We start from the raw sequence: 19,664 nt of genomic DNA, 5'->3' as shown, positions 1-19,664 counted from the left end.
GGCACACGCGAGAGTCGCTCGTGGCTGACGAACGTAAGCGTTTTCTCCGCAGCGAATCGTGTTTTCCACCACCTCTGGAGGGAAGAACAAACTTCGATCCCTCGCGCGTGGTCTTTGGCACCAGATGAAAGTCACGTCGACACCCCAGCAGGCCGCGAGTTCATCGTCTCGTCATCATCAGACCGGCGGCCGAACGACGGCCTCTTCTGCCGAACGAACTCAAAGTCGTCAGCGTGGCTCGCAGCACCACGCAGTCTCGACCGCCCTTTCGGTAACATTAAGAATAATTCACTCTTTCAGGTGAAATTTGCCATGTCAGAATTAATTTAAAAGCGTTGCTTGTGAATTTGTTTTACTAATATTGTTAATCAAAATTTAAATTTTATTGTTTTGTTCATTTTTACAAACTAATTAAAGAATATAAAAAAGAAAAAATTAAAATTGTAACAAAAAAGTTTGAACCTCTTTAGATATTTAACGCGTTGCCTTCAGAAATCTACATAATAATTACTGGCAATCAAAAGTGAAAAATATTTGTAGTTAGTATTAATTCTTTATAAAAAATATAAACTTAATATTTAAAATACATTTTACATTAAATTAAAAACTTTTTAATTATAATTTACTTAAAAAATTATTAATAATATTTTAATAATTGAAAATTTTTAATTTAAAACATTCAACGTGGTATTTTTTATTTTGATATTAATATAAAATACAGAAATTGTTGGATTTACTTTTAAATATTTTTTAAAATCAAATTAAAATAAATAGATACAATATATTTTTTCGATTGGGTTTGTAGTTTTGTAAATTATAATTATCAATAATACTCTCCACGCTCTGTGTTTGCTTTTTTCTCTCGATAATTACAGAAAGATTTAAAAAAGTGGAATAATTAAAAAAAAATTAAGCTATTGAGAAGTTTGTATTGTTATTTGATCACTTTTTGCTTCTTTGTATTCCTTTATTCATATTTTTCCAAAGAAAGAAAAACGTTTGCGTGATTATGACTTATGACAGGTGTCACAGTAACACTGCAGAATTCATTTTTCCATATCTGAAGACGCCACGAAAAGAATTTGGCCATCAAGAGTTAAGAGAATTTCTTTTTATCACGCCAACGCTGAAAAAGTTTGGCAAAAATATTTCTTTTTCCCGAGCCGTGGGAAAAACAGTCGATGCAAATTGAAATAACCAGAAGGCACATTCAGGAATTTTTAAGATATTTTTATAATGGAAATAATTTCTATCTTGAAACAAATTAAATATTAATGCGATTCCCAAATCACACATCATTTAGTTACCAAGGGGCGGGCGGAAGTGCGAATGGAAAAGTACGGCTGATGAAAAAGATCAACAGATATTTTGCCCAATTAGAGCTTTAGAAAATCTGGCTACTTATTTAATTTGCACCTGGCAGAGAGAACAGTCCGCGATCACGCCACACCGGCTTTGACGTGTGTGTCCGGCAATAACAATAAGGGGCCAGAAATAAACAGATTTTGACGGGAGAGAGAATTTACTAAACGATTTCTTGAAATCAACTTCAAGCTGAGAATAATTTAAAGTAATTAAAACACTTTTAATATATTTTTGTTTAAATAGACAGAAGTTAAGAAATGAACGAAGAAAGTGTTAAAATTAATAGATATGCACAAAATATGTAAACAAAATTCAAGTCAATTTCAATTCGTTAATCTCTCTATATCTGAAGTTATAATTTTTTTTTATTCATAATTTTTTTCAATGCATATATTTAAATAATGGAAAATAAATTGATACACGTTTAACAATTTCAAAGATTTTTCTTCATTAAAGATTATCATAATTCATGAAAATTATCAGTGTTTTACTTTAATTGTTGATTTAATTTAATTTCTAGAACATCAACGTTTTCTCTAATTACGTGGCAATATCATTCTGTGTGCTCATGACCCAGCAACCGCAGCGTTCATTAGACATACTAGTCAAAACTATTCTAATTAGTTCTCGTGTATGGTGGGTGCCGCTAACGCCGTATATAATTTAATTAAAACTCGAGCAATGCGGCAAACATATCCACTGCTGCTTTGCAACGCGTGAAACAAACACACGTGCAGAATTATTCCTGTAACTTCTTCGTTTAAGCTTTTAGCATAAAATAAAAACCTAATTAATCCTATTTACTGCACGCGCGCGATTGTTTATTTTCAGGGTCTTCTGCAGCGAAAGTGCATCACACAGTTGCATACAATATTAGCAAAATAATCACGTTTTCCCCTCATTTACATGTCATTTTTATCAATTCATCGTGATTTTAGTAAATTATTCACACTGCTTAGACTCAAAATCATTTCAGAAGTTCTATTAGCTCCACATTTAGATGAATTATTCATAGGAGAATTTTTAAACTGATAAAGCAGGTTTATCCACACGTTGAGAAAAGTGTATAAGAGGGTTGGTGGCGATATTGTTGTAGCACGCAGCTCGGGGAAATTGAAATTCTCATCAGACAAATTTGCATTTTCATGCAGCTCTGTATGGATTTTACTGTCCAACCTATCGCATTTATGGTCTACGTATAATTCACTTAGAAAGACTCATAAAAAATTTCAGTCACCTTACTTTTTGGATGTAAAATAATTTTTCATTTGTGGTGGTGATTTGAATTGAAAATCGGCTTTTCCTCGATGGGTTTTTGTGAGTTGTTTATTGTTTCAGAAAAACAATATCCTGCTCTACATGTTTCGGCTGCAGCCATAATTTCGTGAGCTGTGAAAACATTTTGACAAAAATTAGTACAAAAATAAATCTTTTTTCAAAAATGATTTTTCTTTCAAATTGACAATTTTCCGTGAAAAATTATCTAAACTAACATTTCTTCAGAAAATAATTTTTAACACAAAATTTGACATTTAATTCTAAAATATTTTCAAAAAACATAAATTTTCTTACAATAAATTTGGTCAGAATATTTAAACGTGTGTTTTGAGCGTACCTTTCTTGGCGGTGGTCGAGAGAAGACTAAATTATTTTTCGGTTGGTTTTTCGGGTAAATGATATGTTTTGGGATTGCATCAAATCACCTTGAATCAACCCTCGATCGTGAAATTCAACCACAAAATTTTTCATTTCTTTAGAGACTAATTTTCAAACTAAATGCAGTTCTTAAAAAAAAAGAAAACTAGCCTTTAAAAAGTAATTTTTGTCTCATGGGAAGATTTTCAAATTTCCATAAATTTTAATCTTGTATGGAATTCGGTATTATTAACTCAATTTTGGTGACCAAACCGACATATCTGAGAATAAAATTTTGGTTAAATAATATATTTTAGTAAAAATATCCCTTTTTCTTATTTAAACTCATTTTTTTTTATCAAAATGACAAAGTGAGGAATTGTAACAGCAAATAAAATCGAAATTACTTGTTACGGTTTTAATTTTGTTTTGTTTCAGTCGCTCTCATTCGCAAACACATGTGTTTGGCAGCACTACGAGAGGGCCAGGTGCATGTTACGAGTCTTTTGAAGCTTTATCTCCGATCGTCAGGTCATTCAAGGTACGAGAAAATTATCTCACTTTTTATTCCCTAACCTTCCTTCTTTGCATGCTTCTCGTCGAACAAAAGGGTCGATTAGCGATTTTGCTGTATCGAAAACATAAAAAAACTGTGTTCGCAGCCCATCACAATGTCGCCGGCACCAAATCAAAATAATTCGGTGTGGAAGGCGAGGCCACGTGGCGCCATCAGCAGCGTCCAGGTCATCAGCGAACCCGCCATCAAAGAAGTGAGCACCAATTTTGCCATTACATGTGTTAATTCTGAGAGGGTGTCAAGGGCGAAATCTATAGAAAAGCTCTTTCTTTTCATCGTACGTCTGTCGCGTGACCGCACCACAAACAACTAAGCACGTGGAAAAGTACTCAGTGTTGAAAACACCACTTGCGCTCGGAGAAAGAAAGAAAGTTTTATCAATTTATTGGATTGATTGAGTCTTTCTCCTGTGAAACTTCTTTTCAACGATATTTTTCATATAAAAATAAGGAAACGGTGAACACGAATGAGTAATAAGAGGGAAAAAAGGAGTTTCCATTAACGTCGCGTTTCCGTGATGTTTTACTGCCCATTTGCTGATTGTGGCAATAAAAGGAGGAACAGATCATAAATAGCGCACGGCCTTGACGGCTGATGGAAAAGCGGCGGGCGTGAATTTTCCGTTCCATGAATGGGTTCGAGTGGAATTAGCACCTATTTATAGCCCCCCGCGGAGAGGAAACGCGCCTTCCGAATTGCGCGATGTTTTATTCAGCAGGTGCAAAACACGAACGTCTTGGACGAGTGAGAATTAAGAATGATAAAAACCAACCCTTGTTTTGCCTGAAGACAAATTACAGCTTAGAAATGTGGCAATTTTACTTACATATTTTACAAAATTTAAGCTTCAAGGCTTTTATTTCATTGTCTTCCTCCGTTTTTCCCAGACAGTTTATAATTTTTTGAGAATTTAAAACCCAAAGAAACCACTCAAAACGGCAAATAATTAAATTATTGTAATTACTAATCGCCTTGAGGTGGAATTACGTTCCGAGACAACATATTTGAGATATTTGAGACAAAGCCGGTGTAAAAAAGTTAGAAAAATTCCTGTTGTGATAATAAACAATTTTAATTGAGGGCGAAAATTGTTTATTATCACAACAGGAATTTTTCTAACTTTTTTACACCGGCTTTTTCTCAAATATCTCGTTATCTCGGAACGTAATTCCACGTCAGGGCGATTAGTCACAAGTACTAATTTAAGTTTCTAATTTGTTTTAAAGCAAAACATATAAAATAATTAATTTAGAAGAGCTGAATTTTTTCTACAATAATAACCGTAATAGTAATATCTATTATTTTAAACATGTGGAAATTTTTGACATTATTTGACATCCATTGAAGCGTCAAAAGTTTCTTAGATGCATTTTTTTTTTATCTCAAGATCGAAAGTACATTTTAAATTCATAATTCTTATTTCTCTCTTATATCTTCATTGTCAGTTCAGCTATTTCCCCCTTTTTTTTTAGGGAAAATCAAGTAAAAGAATCCGCGCTGCAACTAGGTCAACCCTTTTTCATCCCTTTGTTTTGAAAACAACTCGTCTATCTATTATGATCTAATATTACATTTTCCCCAGAGGACTCTATTTCTTCTTAAAACACTTAATAGACGCGCAATTAATAATTCCAGAATGCTAAAAGCCAATTTTAATCAAGTACTGTGTTCACCTCGGCAGTAAATTGAGTTTGATCCGTCGCAGACTTGATTTTCCATCCATTACAGGCGCGGTTGTGCCGAGGTCGCACGCGGGACCATCACATATAATATCATGTTTTGGTCTCAAAGCAGCGGCCAAGGAGTTTCCCAACACGCGCATTTGCACAAGAGGCTGAGAGGTGCGTGCTCGAAATATTGCTCTTTTTTTCCAGCAGACACGCATATACACATCTTTTCTTCCATATCAATCAAAAGTTTCCACCCGAAAACAAGTTGTCGCTTCGTCCTTGGCCAGAGTAAAATCCTTCCTTTTTGTACAAATATTGTCGCAGCTGCTTTTTCTGACTGAAATTGATTTTTTGCTGTGAATTTTCCGTGTGTTGAATGTCACGTGGATAAAAAATACAAAAATGTAGTAATACGGCCGTGCATGCAATATCATTACTCACAAATCCTCTCCCCATTTAAATCGACGACTTCCGCGGTTATAACTATAGTTATATAATTTGAAAAAGAAGGGGGAAGAATAAATAAAACGGCGCAAAAGGAGAATTGGACTTTGTGTGCCCCAGTTTGAAAAGTTTGCATCCGAGTCGTTAATTCTTTACTTTGCATGCTGAGCCATTGTTAGCATTAATGGTATGTTAAAGTAAAGAAGACGCGCTTCTGTCTTGTTAAAAGTTTGGATTAAACATAAAAATATCCAGTTTTGGAGGTATTTTTTGTCAATATTCATTCAAAATATAAGAAAATATTGTTTTTTTATGTTAGTGGCACTTCTTATTAAAATCAAATTTTGAAATTTGAAGTTAATTTGTTTCAGCCATAAAATAAACTCAATGACAACTTAAAAATCATGTCGTATTCAAATTGAACATAACAATTTTTTTCAATTAGTTAATAATTAAGGAGTGTTAAACAAATTAAATTCAATTGGATTGAAAATTTAATTATTTTAATCATATTTTAAACTTAATTAATACTCATAAAATGAATATTCTACATCCTTATCATTAAATTTTAGAGTTTTTACTTTTACTAAACTCTCATTTCATAAATTTTTGTGGGGTGTATTGACTTTTGCGTGAGCTGATCGTCGTCGGACTCAACTTTAAAAAGACACTCGTGGTATCAATTTTCAATGCAAATAGACACTTGACTAATGAGCAACCATTATATTTCAACGTTTCGCGTCTCCGAGGCAACGCGACCCTCAGGACAAACGCCAAAGGTCGAAACTTCTAATGAGTTCAAATACATCGTAAAAGAATTGCACAATTTTCTATCATGCGAATCATTTTGAAACTTGCGTGTCTGACGAACGAGAGGGCGCCATATAATAATTCCAAACTTTAGCGGCGCAAATTAATCCCCGCGCCTGATATGTGAGCGATTCATAAAACTTTATGATTTGCATCGCTGCGAAACGCTACGGCCAGACGACGCATTAACATATCTAGATTGACGTGCGAAATGTGCATGTGCCGCGCTTATTTTACAAGTTAACAGCACAACGGGCCATACGCCGAGAACAGCTGCCTGTCAGGACAATTTTAAAACAAAAACTTTCTGGAAACGGCCATTAAAAGTTGATTGCCTGGCAAGCTTAAAAATGGAATGACATTGAAATAAAACGATTAAGGACTGGCAAAAAAAAACTGCAATTTTGTTGAGGGGGTTATTAAACTTTTTAACATCTCAAACATTTTAAATTACACTAAAAAAAACCTTTTCAGCCAGTTTAATAGTTTTGAAGGATCTCTAACAAAAAGATGTTAATGATTTCTAGATCAAATATTTTTTTAGTTGCAAATTTATTTCAAATTATTTCATAATCGTAAGGAAATGATTAAAAGTCTCTATAATTTTGGAATATTTCATACAATCTTGATTTAATAATTAAATTTAAAATTCATATTTTTATAAATTTCATACAGATTTATTGCCTATTCTATTTGTTTACAATTTTAGAAGCAAGCTTTGTTCTCTTGACCAGAAGAACTTATGCAACCTGCTCGCCGTGCGTGATGGAAAATATGCCTATCTTGAAACAAGAAAGGTCGTGCCCGTCGGGAATTCTATTTTATAACAATATAAGTCAACGAAATTACTGAAATAACAAACCACTTTGCTATTTTTATTATAAAAAAAAGATGAATAAAAAAAGCATTTTGTAATGGGAAAAAGTTCGTAGAACATTTAATTAAACACGATAGACAAAAGAGAAGCCGCTTTTAAGTTGGGCGAAAAGTATAGGTGTCCGGCTGAATGGCTCTTGGCAGAGCGTCGCGGGTTGCTCGTCTCGTATAAAAGAGGCACTCGGCTTGCACGTACACTGCGGCGTTTGGCGGCGGCGCCTCCAGGTACCAGGCGCCAATTCAAGCCTAGCACTCCTGAAAGAACAGGTGTCCATTGCCTGATAAAGGCCGCCCACCAAATCGATTCCGGCTCACCCCGCACACATAAATCAAGCGGCCTCATTACTTGCGAATTATTAAATGGCTGCGCGTATAATAGCGTGCGCGCCTGAGCTTGGCGGCAAAAGTGTCGACAGAACGGGGCTAATGACCACTTGACACAGAGCGAAACTATTTTTTCACTGTCGCACTTTCAAGGTGAATATCAACTTTGATCATTACTGTGCAATAAAACGATTGATAGCGCAATTTTTAAATCAATTTTTAACTTCAAAAATTATTCAAGATTATTAAATTTGTTTCCTCCAATTCTTTTTGAACATTCAAAATCAAAAGCGTTTTGTACCATATAATAATTAAAATAAAATTGAAAATGATTGTAAAATATATTTGAGTTTTTTCAAATTTTTTATTTTCAATTTGAATGCATTCACAATTTGAGTTTTTATGAATCTAAAAATTACCATCAGACTATTTGTAAAAAGTTTTTTTATTGATATGGCAATGGGAATTCGGTCATGTACGTTCGTCAATTTAAAAATAACAATTTCTATATGACACCTTTCAAGCCAAAGCACAGGTCGGTTGGCAAGGGGTCGTGGATTTATTTGCAAAAAATCAGGTGAAAAGAACACAAAATTTGACGGATTTTGGCGTGGAAAAAACTCGGAAAAGTCAAAAGCTTTCCCGGAAAAACGCTACTGTAGTTTCAACTTAAAAATGGAATATCTCGGGTTCTAATTGAGATACAGAAATGCGGCTAGCACCAAAAATTTTCTTTTTACCTCCTCTTCAATCTTGAGGGGTCAAATAATCCAGAGGTCAAAGGTCAAGGTCATTTTTCAGGGGTCACACGTACAAAAAAAATTCTAGCAAAAATATGCCACCTTCGATTGGGCTGAAATTTTTTTCTAAGATAGTCCTAACATGTAGAAACAACATATTAAAAATTCAGAATGGCATATTTTTTAGATTTTTTATAAAAAAATCACAAAGGTAAAAAAACGTGAATTTTTCGCATTTTGCTCATGATCAAAAATTTATTTTGAGAAAGTACGTTTCTAAAATGGGTAAATTTATTTGTTTATTGACAAAAAATTCCTAAATTTTCAAAAAATTTCTTAAAAATTCCAAAAATCAATATCCGACCATTGGCAAAATACAAAAAATTCACGTTTTTTTACCTTTGTGATTTTTTTATAAAATAACTAAAAAATATGCCATTCTGAATTTTTAATATGTTGTCCCTACATGTTAGGACTATCTTAGAAAAAAATTTCAGCCCAATCAAAGGTGGCATATTTTTGCTAGAATTTTTTTTGTACTTGTGACCCCTGAAAAATGACCTTGACCTTTGACCTCTGGATTATTTGACCCCTCAGGATTGAAGAGGAGGTAAAAAGAAAATTTTTGGTGCTAGCCGCATTTCTGTATCTCAATTAGAACCCGAGATATTCCATTTTTAAGTTGAAACTACAGTAGCGTTTTTCCGGGAAAGCTTTTGACTTTTCCGAGTTTTTTCCACGCCAAAATCCGTCAAATTTTGTGTTCTTTTCACCTGATTTTTTGCAAATAAATCCACGACCCCTTGCCAACCGACCTGTGCTTTGGCTTGAAAGGTGTCATATCTCGTTTTTTAATTACAAAGTTTTCAACTTTTTGGTTTACTGATTGCATAAAAGTTTATCTTGCCTTTAAAAATTTCAAGAGGCGTGAATGTCAATATTTGAGCAGGTCGCTGGTCAAAAATAACAACACAACGCGCGCTCGTCTCGCTTATAGATAGCGACTTTTCTAAATTCGTTTCGCACGCCTGCCTTAATTATGAATGCGATTATTTTGCGTACGTTGACGTCACTGGCCTAGCTCAAAGGCGCAATTTCTAATACACCTTCTCGGCACACCAACAGCTTGATTAACGCTGCCTCTCGACTGATTTAGTTTGGAAACATATTATACTGCGTAATTTTCATTAGGTCGTTCCGCTTTGAGACCAGACTTGCGCGTATTCCACGAACTTTTCAAATCCCGAAGCGTTTCTGCTAAACTCATTGTTGAGTGACTTTGTCACAAAGGATGAGCTGCAAATACATACAAACAGCGTTCTCAGAATCGCGTGTGCTCTGAATTATTTGTAATTGAATAATACGTACAACCATCAGGGAAAGTGGAATTCTCAGATTTGATTTAGCTCGGGCTTTTGCAATACATAAGCCCAGCCTGTGCTCCTTTTGTACGTTGAAAGCTTAACATGGAAATTGGCTCTACATTGACGCGTTGCATAACTTTCCAAATACAAAATAGAACAAAAATGATTTGAATAACTTTTTCTTTATTATTAATTTACGATTTGTAAAATTTTAATAACTATTTTTTATTAATTTTTTGGGTTTTGTTGACCTGTGCTCTTTATTTAATATGAAGAGCTCTCTTTTTTATCTTTTTCTTGTGCAACTTAATACTTAATTTGAAAAATCATCATTTTAATTTGCTAGCTTATCCCTCTAATTGTAAGTGATGATCCACGCGATGATGCCATCAAAAGTTGAAAACTAAAAATGAAAGTATTAAGAGAGAGATCAGATTTTGATTTTATTAGAAGAAAGTTAGCAGCAATTTTGTATGCAAATTATTTTATCATTTTCAGTTCATATTGAATAATTAAATTTAAATTTAAAACCACAAAATGATCAAAGGAAAATATTGAAGATTATTTCGAGGATATTGCTTGCTTTTGGATAAATTCCAAGCGAGAGTGTCGTTTTCATGATGACCACTCACTTGACCTCTTGACCCGTTTAACTGTGCGAGGAATTTTCTCCTCGAGAAAGAGAAGACGTGTCCGAGAATGAATAATGCAAAATGAGTCGGCCGCTAAATGGAATCGACAAGTGGCTTTTTCGATATTTGCATAATTGCAGATGCAAAGCAGCTGCTTCCTGGACGAGTGTTCAGGGAAAGACTCTCTGGCTGCGATCACGAAAATGAAACAGAGCAAAAGCACAACACATAAGTGAAAGCCCCTTACGCAAGGTTAATACCCGTGAAAGTACATTATGTGACTTGTGCGGACCATTAATGCGACAAAGCACGCACCTAGCACAATATTTTCTAGATCAAGTAAAAGTTTGCATAACATCCTGGAAAATTTGAAGTCAGAATTGTGAACGACGCATTAAAAGAACTCAAAGATAAAAAGAGGAAATCGTCTTAAACCATAATAAGCAGCGCCTGTGGCTTACCGAAGTTGATAAAAGAGTAATTAAAATTTTTGAAAAGCCACAAATAATCTCACTACAACGCAACTGTCGCAACTTATCTCAAGAGGTATAAAACGGAATTTGAAAGTGTGGAACCATTATTAATTTTAAGGAGGCTTGTCAATTTGATAATCAAAATTAAATAAAAAACGGTTCAAATATTTTTATAGCAATAATTTGTAACATTTTATTGCATTTTTCAGATAATATTTCATTTGTTTAAATTAATTGATTTTATATTCAAATTATTGAATATATTTATATTTATTTTCTTTATATTATGTTACTTTAAAAATATGATTCAACTAAAGCCGTTTAAATGTAAAATAAACAAATTCATTTAAATAATTATTTTAAATATTCCTTGACTTTATTTTAAAATGTGTAATTTAATTTTAAACAATCATAGCTTGATGACTATAGTATCGTTATTATGTTTGAGATCTTATTTAACTTATTGTTAATTAAAATTCAAGTTTACTCTCTGAATCACGATTGTTACATTGTTATGTAATTTTCAAGTTGCAGATTTTGTACCCGGCGCACAAGAGCCCCTCGGAAATGTTCCTGCCGCGCACCCCACTGAAGGTGGCGCCCGTCGCCCCTCGCAGGGTGTACACGCGCAGCCTGACGACGCCCCCGGGGGCCGTGTCGGCGGCGGCGGCAGCGGCCGCTGCGGCGGTGCTGCCTTCGCGGCCGCCGCGCCGAGTCACGTTCGACCTTTCGTGTGGCACCACCGGTGGGGCGGCCGGCGAACTAGGCAACCAGCAGCACAACGGAGGCGGCACGCAGCAGCAGCAGCAGCAGCAGGCCGGCGCCAACAGTGTCTCCGACATCGCCGGAGTGTCCAACTGGCTCAGGAGTCGCCGCCACAACGCCAACAAGGAGAGCTTCAGGATTAAGATCGCCGTCAACAGGTTTGTCTCGCCTCCTCGTAAATATTTTAAAACTCAATTGAAAAGAAATATTTCATCAAATATTTAGCGCTAAAAATCTTTTCGTAATTACAGTGATGAGCACAAGGAAACATCTCGGTTGAAAGAAAAGCTCATTAAATTCAGAGGCTACTTTTTAAGTTTGCAAAAATTTTAATTACTATTTCAAATGAAAATGAAATTATTATAATGTTTTGCACCATAATTGGTTGACTTGTGGTGCTAGAATTTAAATTTGGCTTTTCCGCGTTGGGTATTTTGAGTCGATTATTGTTTTCTTCGAAATATTTAGAGGACTCAAAATAATCCGTTGAGGAAAAATGGAATTTCAACTGGTACTCAGCAAATTTAAAAGTTAATTGTTCCAATCCATATTTCATATTGTAGAATTAATTATTTTTTCTATTAATTTCCCAGTAGTGATAACATTTTGATTTTATTTTAAAGTTTACACGGTTTATTGTTAGACCAAGAACATGAGACCGTGGAAAAAATCAATTATAATAAATAAAAAAGTTTATATCGCAATGACACTGCTTCCTACGCATTTCCCATCCCGGTGTTTTCAATTAACTCAGAAACATGATCACGTTCACAAATCAGCTCATGACATGACTAGACTGCGAAACAGTAATTGAGAACAGCGCATCTCTCTTGCGGGGTTTTGATTGATAAAACGCGCCAGCGGTTCTGACGGCGCGCAGCTCTGCGGAAAGATCAAATTTACTAAAATTTACTTTGGAAATTGTGTGACCAAATTTTTATAAGGCAAGTCTCATAGATTTTGTGTACTTGCTCAATCTTTATTTATGCTGTTTATTCTCAAAAATATATATTAATGTTTTTTAATACTTTTTTTTATATATAATTTTAGTGTTCTGTTTTTAATCAAAAAACATAATTGCCTTACATTGTAAAATTTATTTGACAATATTTAAATTAATTTTACAATTAAATGCGTAGTTTTTGTTTAAAAAAAAATATATAAATAAATGAATAATATAATGACTGAAAGAATATTTATTCTTTTTTCTTCATGAAGCTATTAATTAATGTTAATCAAAATAAGTAATGATCTAATTGATTTATTAATTTTAGACCGTTTATAGTACCAAATTGTTTATATATTAAATTAAATAGCTCACAATTGAACGTCAAAAGTCAAAAGTTTTATGATTTTAATTGTTATTTTTTTTTTCAATTGAAGTTTTATAATTTATTTTCCGTTTCCCAACTCAAAACAAATAAATGGTAAATTCGAACATACAACATTTAAAACCTCAGCGTTGCTGATTTGCTCCGCAGACGCTTCTCGAGCGTGCACTGCTCGTTCAACAACAACATCAACAACCACATCTTGCAGCTGAGCAACGCCAACAACAAGGTATTTTCGGGCGTCGTGCAGCAGGCGAACGGCCTCCGCCGCTTTTCGAGCATCGCTGCCATCGACGCGAAAAAACTGCCGCCGACAGTGGGGCCGCCGCCGACTGCCTCCAATGGGGGCGGTTGCTTCGCGGCCACCTCGGCGGCCGCCATCTCGCTCGTCCGGTGTTGCCGCGAGGGCGACGAGGCCGCCCTGCAGGACCTCATGACCGGCGCCAACGGCCTCCAGCTGCAGCCCTCTGACGTTAACACCTACGACAACTCCGGAAGGGTGAGTCTGCCAAGTTTCTTTTATTTATACATACATTTTTTCAAAGCACCAACGAAATATGCAAATTGAAAGCGCTGTCTGACAGTGACGCATTGAATTCGGAAACTCGACGCTGCATACAATGACCCGCGGGCACATTTTACTTTTAAATTTGTTTCGTTCTTTGCGGAAGAACAATTTTTCTTTTGCATAAAATGTGCAAAAAGGTTCTTGATAAAAATTAATTAATGCTCATTTTTTGGATCTTATGTTAATCAGAGACATTAAAATGGCCTTAATTAATAATATCATGATTTGAATTAAACACAGGCCAAATTTGGCCCAGCCACAATTCTAAAATAAGGAAAATAAAGCAAAATTAAATTACGCAAAAATCGCAACGGAAAGATTAAAAGTATCTGAAAAATAATTCTTGTTATTTTCACCACTTTTTCAAAATATTTTTAATATTTTAGACTAAATAAATGTTTCTGTTTGGAAAAAAGGAGAGAAATTTTTTTAGCAATTCGATATATTTTCAAGACTATTTATAATTATTAAATTTTATATTTTTGTATATTTTGTAACGGGCATTTACTTTGCATTGATCTTGGTTCTTTGTATCATTGTGTTTAAAATTATTGCTTTTTAAATGCAATCAAGGAGTTTTTCTATTCACACTTATCAGTGCGAAGTCTCGTTGTAACAAAATATAATTATTCAGATGGTAATCACTGGAATTATAAATGAAAAATGATATAACTTCATTATATCCATCGTTAGATTGTTAACAAATCAACTATTTTGAATCTATTTATTGATAAATTTGCATCTTCTTTTTCCATTTTGACGTCGACATTGCTTTTCCTTGGGGCCATTTTTATGTTAAATGATTTATTTTTTACTTTTTAACAGTTTAAATAAAATAATATTGTTTATTTTACCATAATTATTTAACTATAAAATATAAAACTAAAATTTTTCATTTTCATAAAATATTATTATTTATATCTGTTATTAAATATAATAAATGACCCTTTATTATTTCTGTAAAATCAATCATCCTCATTCGTCATCATCATCACTATCGATTAACATAAAAAAATCTGGGTTTTTATCACCTTATCAAACTGGGTCGCCTGCGAGCTCCTTTCTCTCCTCTTGGCTTTTTATTTCATTAATAAGATTAGACGCCGAAAAACGCGCCTATTTTCTTCCAACGCTTTTTTTTCCATTACAACTATTCCTGGAAAAACTGTCTGCGCGGTAATAAAACTAGTCATATAGTGAACGCTTGAACGGACTGCTGTGCCCGCCCGCTAAAAATACTCTGCCGAGAGTTATAAAACTTGCCCATTTCAATGGTGCACCTTTTGTTAGAGCGCGCGCACAGAAGGAGGAAAAAGAGCAAAATTCACTGAAGTTGGTGCCAAGACAAATTTTACTGCCACTCTGTTTGACTTTGCAGCACAAGCTTTTGCTCTGCGTGAGCGACTTGTTAGCACACAAAAAAAAAAAAAATTCTCTCTGGTGGTCTTTTTCAATCTCTAGAATTCCCCAACTGGAAAATGGGAAAAAATCACTAAAATAAGCGCCGTTTAAATAAGAACGGTTTTATTAATTTGAATGGGAAGGATTTTTTTTTTTAAATTATTGATGCAAATTCTTTCTATTATGGGGTGATGCTCTCTGAAGCACAGGTGAAGTAAAGGTGAAGGAGTCTCAAACTCATTTGCTTGCAAAAATTAATATGATGCCCGGACAGATTTTCAGACAATCCTGTTGATGTGAAATTTTTAGAATGAAAAATTAGGGCAATACGTTGTGCGCTGGAAAACATACTTGATTATAATTTGTTTCAATTGAACTTTGAGAATCTCTAATTTATTATTTCAATTAATTTATCAACTGTACCCTTGTGCGAGTGAATAAAAAAAGTACATTGTACTGTTGAAAAATAAATGTCTTAACAATAAGTTCGATTAATTAATTTTTAACAAACTTTGTCCCATTTCAATCACACTTTTTTGTATACTTTGCTATCATTAAATTATACTTTTTAATATAATTTTCTCATTCTCTCTGCAAAAGTCTTAAGTTGATCCATTTTACTTTTGTTTTGTAATTTAACTAAATATAAAGTTTGCAGAAGTAACCGAGTTGCAAGTTGATTAACAACATTTGTTGCACTCTTTGAGCTTCCTGTGTCGTTATGTGTTTATGGGCATAAAAAAAGAATCGGGACACACGTGCGCGGAGCACCGAGGAATTAAATTACGACATGTGAAACCGCAGGGCATTCTGCGGAGCATCAAAAGCAGCAGGTAAAAGCATTCCTTGCCGACGTCACTCGGGGGTAATTGTAAATAAAATGCAACTCCCTGACGGGCGGAATTCGTGCTTCATGTTTGCAGCCCACTTCGCCCAACACGGAAAGGCTCTGCTTATGCACTATGAAAGGGTGGTTTTTTTATGAGAGAAACACGCTTGATGATCACGCGCAGCAGGGAGAGAGAGAAAAGGGATATATTTGCGATGGAGAGACAAAAGATCCGCGCACATGAAAGAAAGAACGGATAGAGATGGATGGATGGATGGGTTTTAAATTGAATGTAATTCGACTTTTTGCCACCTCAGGCAAAATAAATGGGAATGTCAAAGGGCCAAAGGGAGCATCGGTCTGCGCACACTCGCCTCTCCAGCCGGCCGCTTTTGATTTTGCTTAATTTGATGGCGACGGAGAGAAAGAGAGCCTCTCTCAAGCTCTTTTGCCAATTTGCCACATCCAAGCACTTTTCTCCGACTCGATCGATAAATTTTCGTCCAATTTAATTAAAAATCTATAGTTTAGAAAGCATCATTTACTATAAAACACATCAAAGGAAAAAACGTACTTCACCTAAAGATTAATTCTATATTCATGCTCCTATAACTTTTAAATACGCTAGGATAAATTACTTTCTTGATATCCAACGTATTTACAAAAATTAAAAAAATATATAATTTTCAATTATGAAATAACGAGAAGTTTTGAGCCGAATAAGTCACGGGTATTAAAAATTATTTCGTTTTGAAAGAAAGATTAATTTGTTTTAAATCGACTATAAAAAAATTTACAGTTATTCGATTAAAACTCATGTATTGCTGCGAAAAAATCACTTTACGACGTCCTATAATATTTATCAATATTCCGCAAATTTTATCAAATAACAAAATGAATAATGAATTATTAACAAATAAGGCAGAAATTAAACACTGATCATTTAATTTTGATGGTATAAAACGTTCAATTCACAATCCAACTCAATCACAATGATTCCTTACAATTTTCATGTAAGCAGATTTTGAAATTTTATTACTTTTTAAATATGAATATTCGAATTATTGTTGAAAAAATCATTGATTTAACATTAAGTTTGAATATGAACAGGTAAAATAAATAAAATAAATTCCATATATTATACTTTTGCAGCTCCATCATTTTTATGTGGTTAAATTAATTGTGAAATAAAAAACTCCCAGTGGAATAAAACAGGCGTTAATGACCATTAATAAAAAATTAATTCATTAATTTGTTATTTGTCAAAATTATTTTTGACTGCTTCAATTTTTTCTACTCATTGGAAAAGAGAAAATAAAAAACCTCCTCAATTTTTTGCATTAATTATTTATACGCAACACCAGCGCTAAAATAATCTTTTTTTGCTTCTTGACAAAATTTCCCTTTAAATTTCCACCGCAGAGATGGTCTAAAAATCGTGTCCCAACTGAAAATCCACATTAATTTTCCTTCGCATAATCCAAACAATAGCCGACGGTTCCATTAAATTCGGGTGGTCCTTTCGTCGAGAGAAATCTGGCGGGCGGAAAACGCAAATGGCTTTGTCGGTGCTCCAATCCGATTTTCCCCTCAATTGGCTGAAAAGATTTTGCAGGCGCGTGACTGTGCCATGATCGTTACAAAACGCGGACATTTCGTACATATCGCTTCGCAGAAGCAGCTCCAATCAGCGCACAAAACCGACAAGAGCGAAAACCGTTCGGTCCGAGAGTTATAATTGGATCGGGGACCCCGAGTTGTTTTGTTGACCGACCGCGTGCGCGCGCGAATAAATGAATGAATAAATTATAGACGGTCTCGCTCCCGCTGGGTGAATAATTGAAAGGCTGCGCGACCCCGACACGACCAACACCATATTATGCGACTAATTTCTGCTCCGAACCTTGGCCGAGACACATTGCGCGTTACGTGCACCAGTTCTTAATCCTTTTGGCCCGCTGCGTGTCTCCCTTGTCAAGTTACGTGGGCATTAACGCACACACTTTACATGCATACATACGCACCTGTCGCGTTGTTAATGCGGAAAAACAGCCTCCTAGGTGCAGGCATATATACGTGAAATCGAGGGGGAATTGCAAACAAAGCCATGTCTGATAATGTGACGTGCTTTTAGGATGACAAATTACTTAGACAAGCCGAAAATAAAAGGAGATTATTATGATAAAAATTATATATTTAAATCATTCTCCATCTCGTTAATTAATGTTTTAAGAGAACATATTTAATTTTTCACACTGATTGAACTAGTATAAAAAAGATCAAAATTTTAAGCATATGCAAATGTTTAAATTGGACATTATCGTGAGAATGAATAAAAAAAAATCGCAGGTGTCAAATTCTACTACAAATTTTTAGTATTTTTACAAAATGTTAGTAAGTAATTTTATTGAAATTTTAAAAATTGCATTAATTTTATAATAAAAGTGTACATTTGTCAAAATTTTTTCCATTTTCCTTTCTACAACAAATAAATTTCAAGCAGTCTATTTGAAAACCAATTAAAATATTAAATTTGATTTTTAAAATTTTGATAATTTTTCACTGAAATTACAAACAGAAACCAGATTGTGTGTGTTCAATTATTGACTGCGTCATTAGGAATTATAAAAGTACAAAACTGGTTATAAAACAATTCTGCAAAAGCTTCCAATGATAAAATAACTTGTAAATTTCCACTAAATTTAATATGGTTTCTGGTAAATATTTTTGTTCCACTTGCAAATGGGCGAGTTGCAGAGAAGTAATTATTATATAATATTACATCATCAGGCAACAACAGAGGTTTAACTCGGTTTTTTCCTGTTATTAAACAGAACTAACTATTTAACCGAATTATCATATTATCATATTTTTTATAATTTACTCTATTTATGCTATTTTTATTTTGTATTTAATACTTAAAATTACTACTTTTGTTTGAAGAAGTTGACACTCGAGGAGATGATCATGGAAATGAAGTGATCGAGCTTTTCCTCGTTGCAGAAAATTGCTTTTTTTAATTCTTGTTTTCTGCAACGAGGAAAAGCCCAATCGCTTCATTTTTATTACCACTTTAGTTATTATTAAAAATAATATAATTAATTTTTATTTAATTATATTATATTTTCTTTGATATTATGTTAATTTGTCTTTCGTTTTAACTCATTAAATTTTTATTATTTTTATTAATAAATTATTTATATTGTGCTTGATGAGAAATTTAGAAACGATTTATGTGAATTTAAGTTAATCACTTCATTGCAATACATCCTAAGAATGTATATATATAACATGATTTGAAAATATCTGAAAATTTGCCGAAGAGGTACGTGAAAACTTTCTTCAAAAAAATTTTTGATTGAATAAAAAGGAATCTATCTGAATTTTGAATTAAAAAAATTAGTAATACATTTATAATGTTATTTAATCCGGGATAATTAATTCTATAATATTTATCTGCGCATGTAAGAACATTTTAAGCTCCCAGCAGCAATGTAGAAAATAGATAAAAAAAAAATCAATTAAAAGCGCGTAACACTGTGAGCTGCGTTTTAAAGGCTGCGCCGTGGGTATTTCGCAATTGGGTCGCAACCTGTGGGGCGAGAGCTCATTCAGCAGATGCAACATTTAGTTCGTCTGCGCTCTATTTGCTCGCCAATATATAATATATTATTTTGCAGCGCTCGCACAATGTGCATGAACACATTTTTAACGAGCCCCCTTCATTGCGTTCATCTGCATGCGCACACACGAACCTGCAGATAGAATTGCAACTGCGAATGTTCATATAATGGGGCGCCGAGAGAATAAAAAAAACTCTCGGTCTGCATCACAATGCGAGCAGGGAATAAAAACGTGCA

General features: G+C 34.1%; 1 protein-coding gene across 1 annotated transcript in view; it reads left to right on the top strand.

Annotated features, from left to right (window-relative positions):
* Positions 1 to 185: 185 nt before the first annotated feature.
* The window catches only part of LOC132194779 (espin-like), a 46,334-nt gene continuing 26,855 nt past the window's right edge, over positions 186 to 19,664 (top strand). Inside the window, exons 1-5 of the mRNA XM_059616273.1 lie at positions 186 to 271; positions 3,439 to 3,541; positions 3,663 to 3,770; positions 11,439 to 11,833; positions 13,136 to 13,505. Coding sequence (XP_059472256.1) covers positions 3,672 to 3,770; positions 11,439 to 11,833; positions 13,136 to 13,505 — 864 coding nt within the window. The 5' untranslated portion in view covers positions 186 to 271; positions 3,439 to 3,541; positions 3,663 to 3,671. The remainder of the gene's footprint in view (positions 272 to 3,438; positions 3,542 to 3,662; positions 3,771 to 11,438; positions 11,834 to 13,135; positions 13,506 to 19,664) is intronic.

Source organism: Neocloeon triangulifer, unplaced genomic scaffold (genome assembly GCF_031216515.1).
Source record: "Neocloeon triangulifer isolate White Clay Creek 2 clone unplaced genomic scaffold, ASM3121651v1 ptg000008l, whole genome shotgun sequence".
NCBI lineage: Eukaryota > Metazoa > Arthropoda > Insecta > Ephemeroptera > Baetidae > Neocloeon > Neocloeon triangulifer.
Note: the sequence above shows the minus strand (reverse complement) of the source record. Positions and strands in the feature narration are given on the sequence as shown.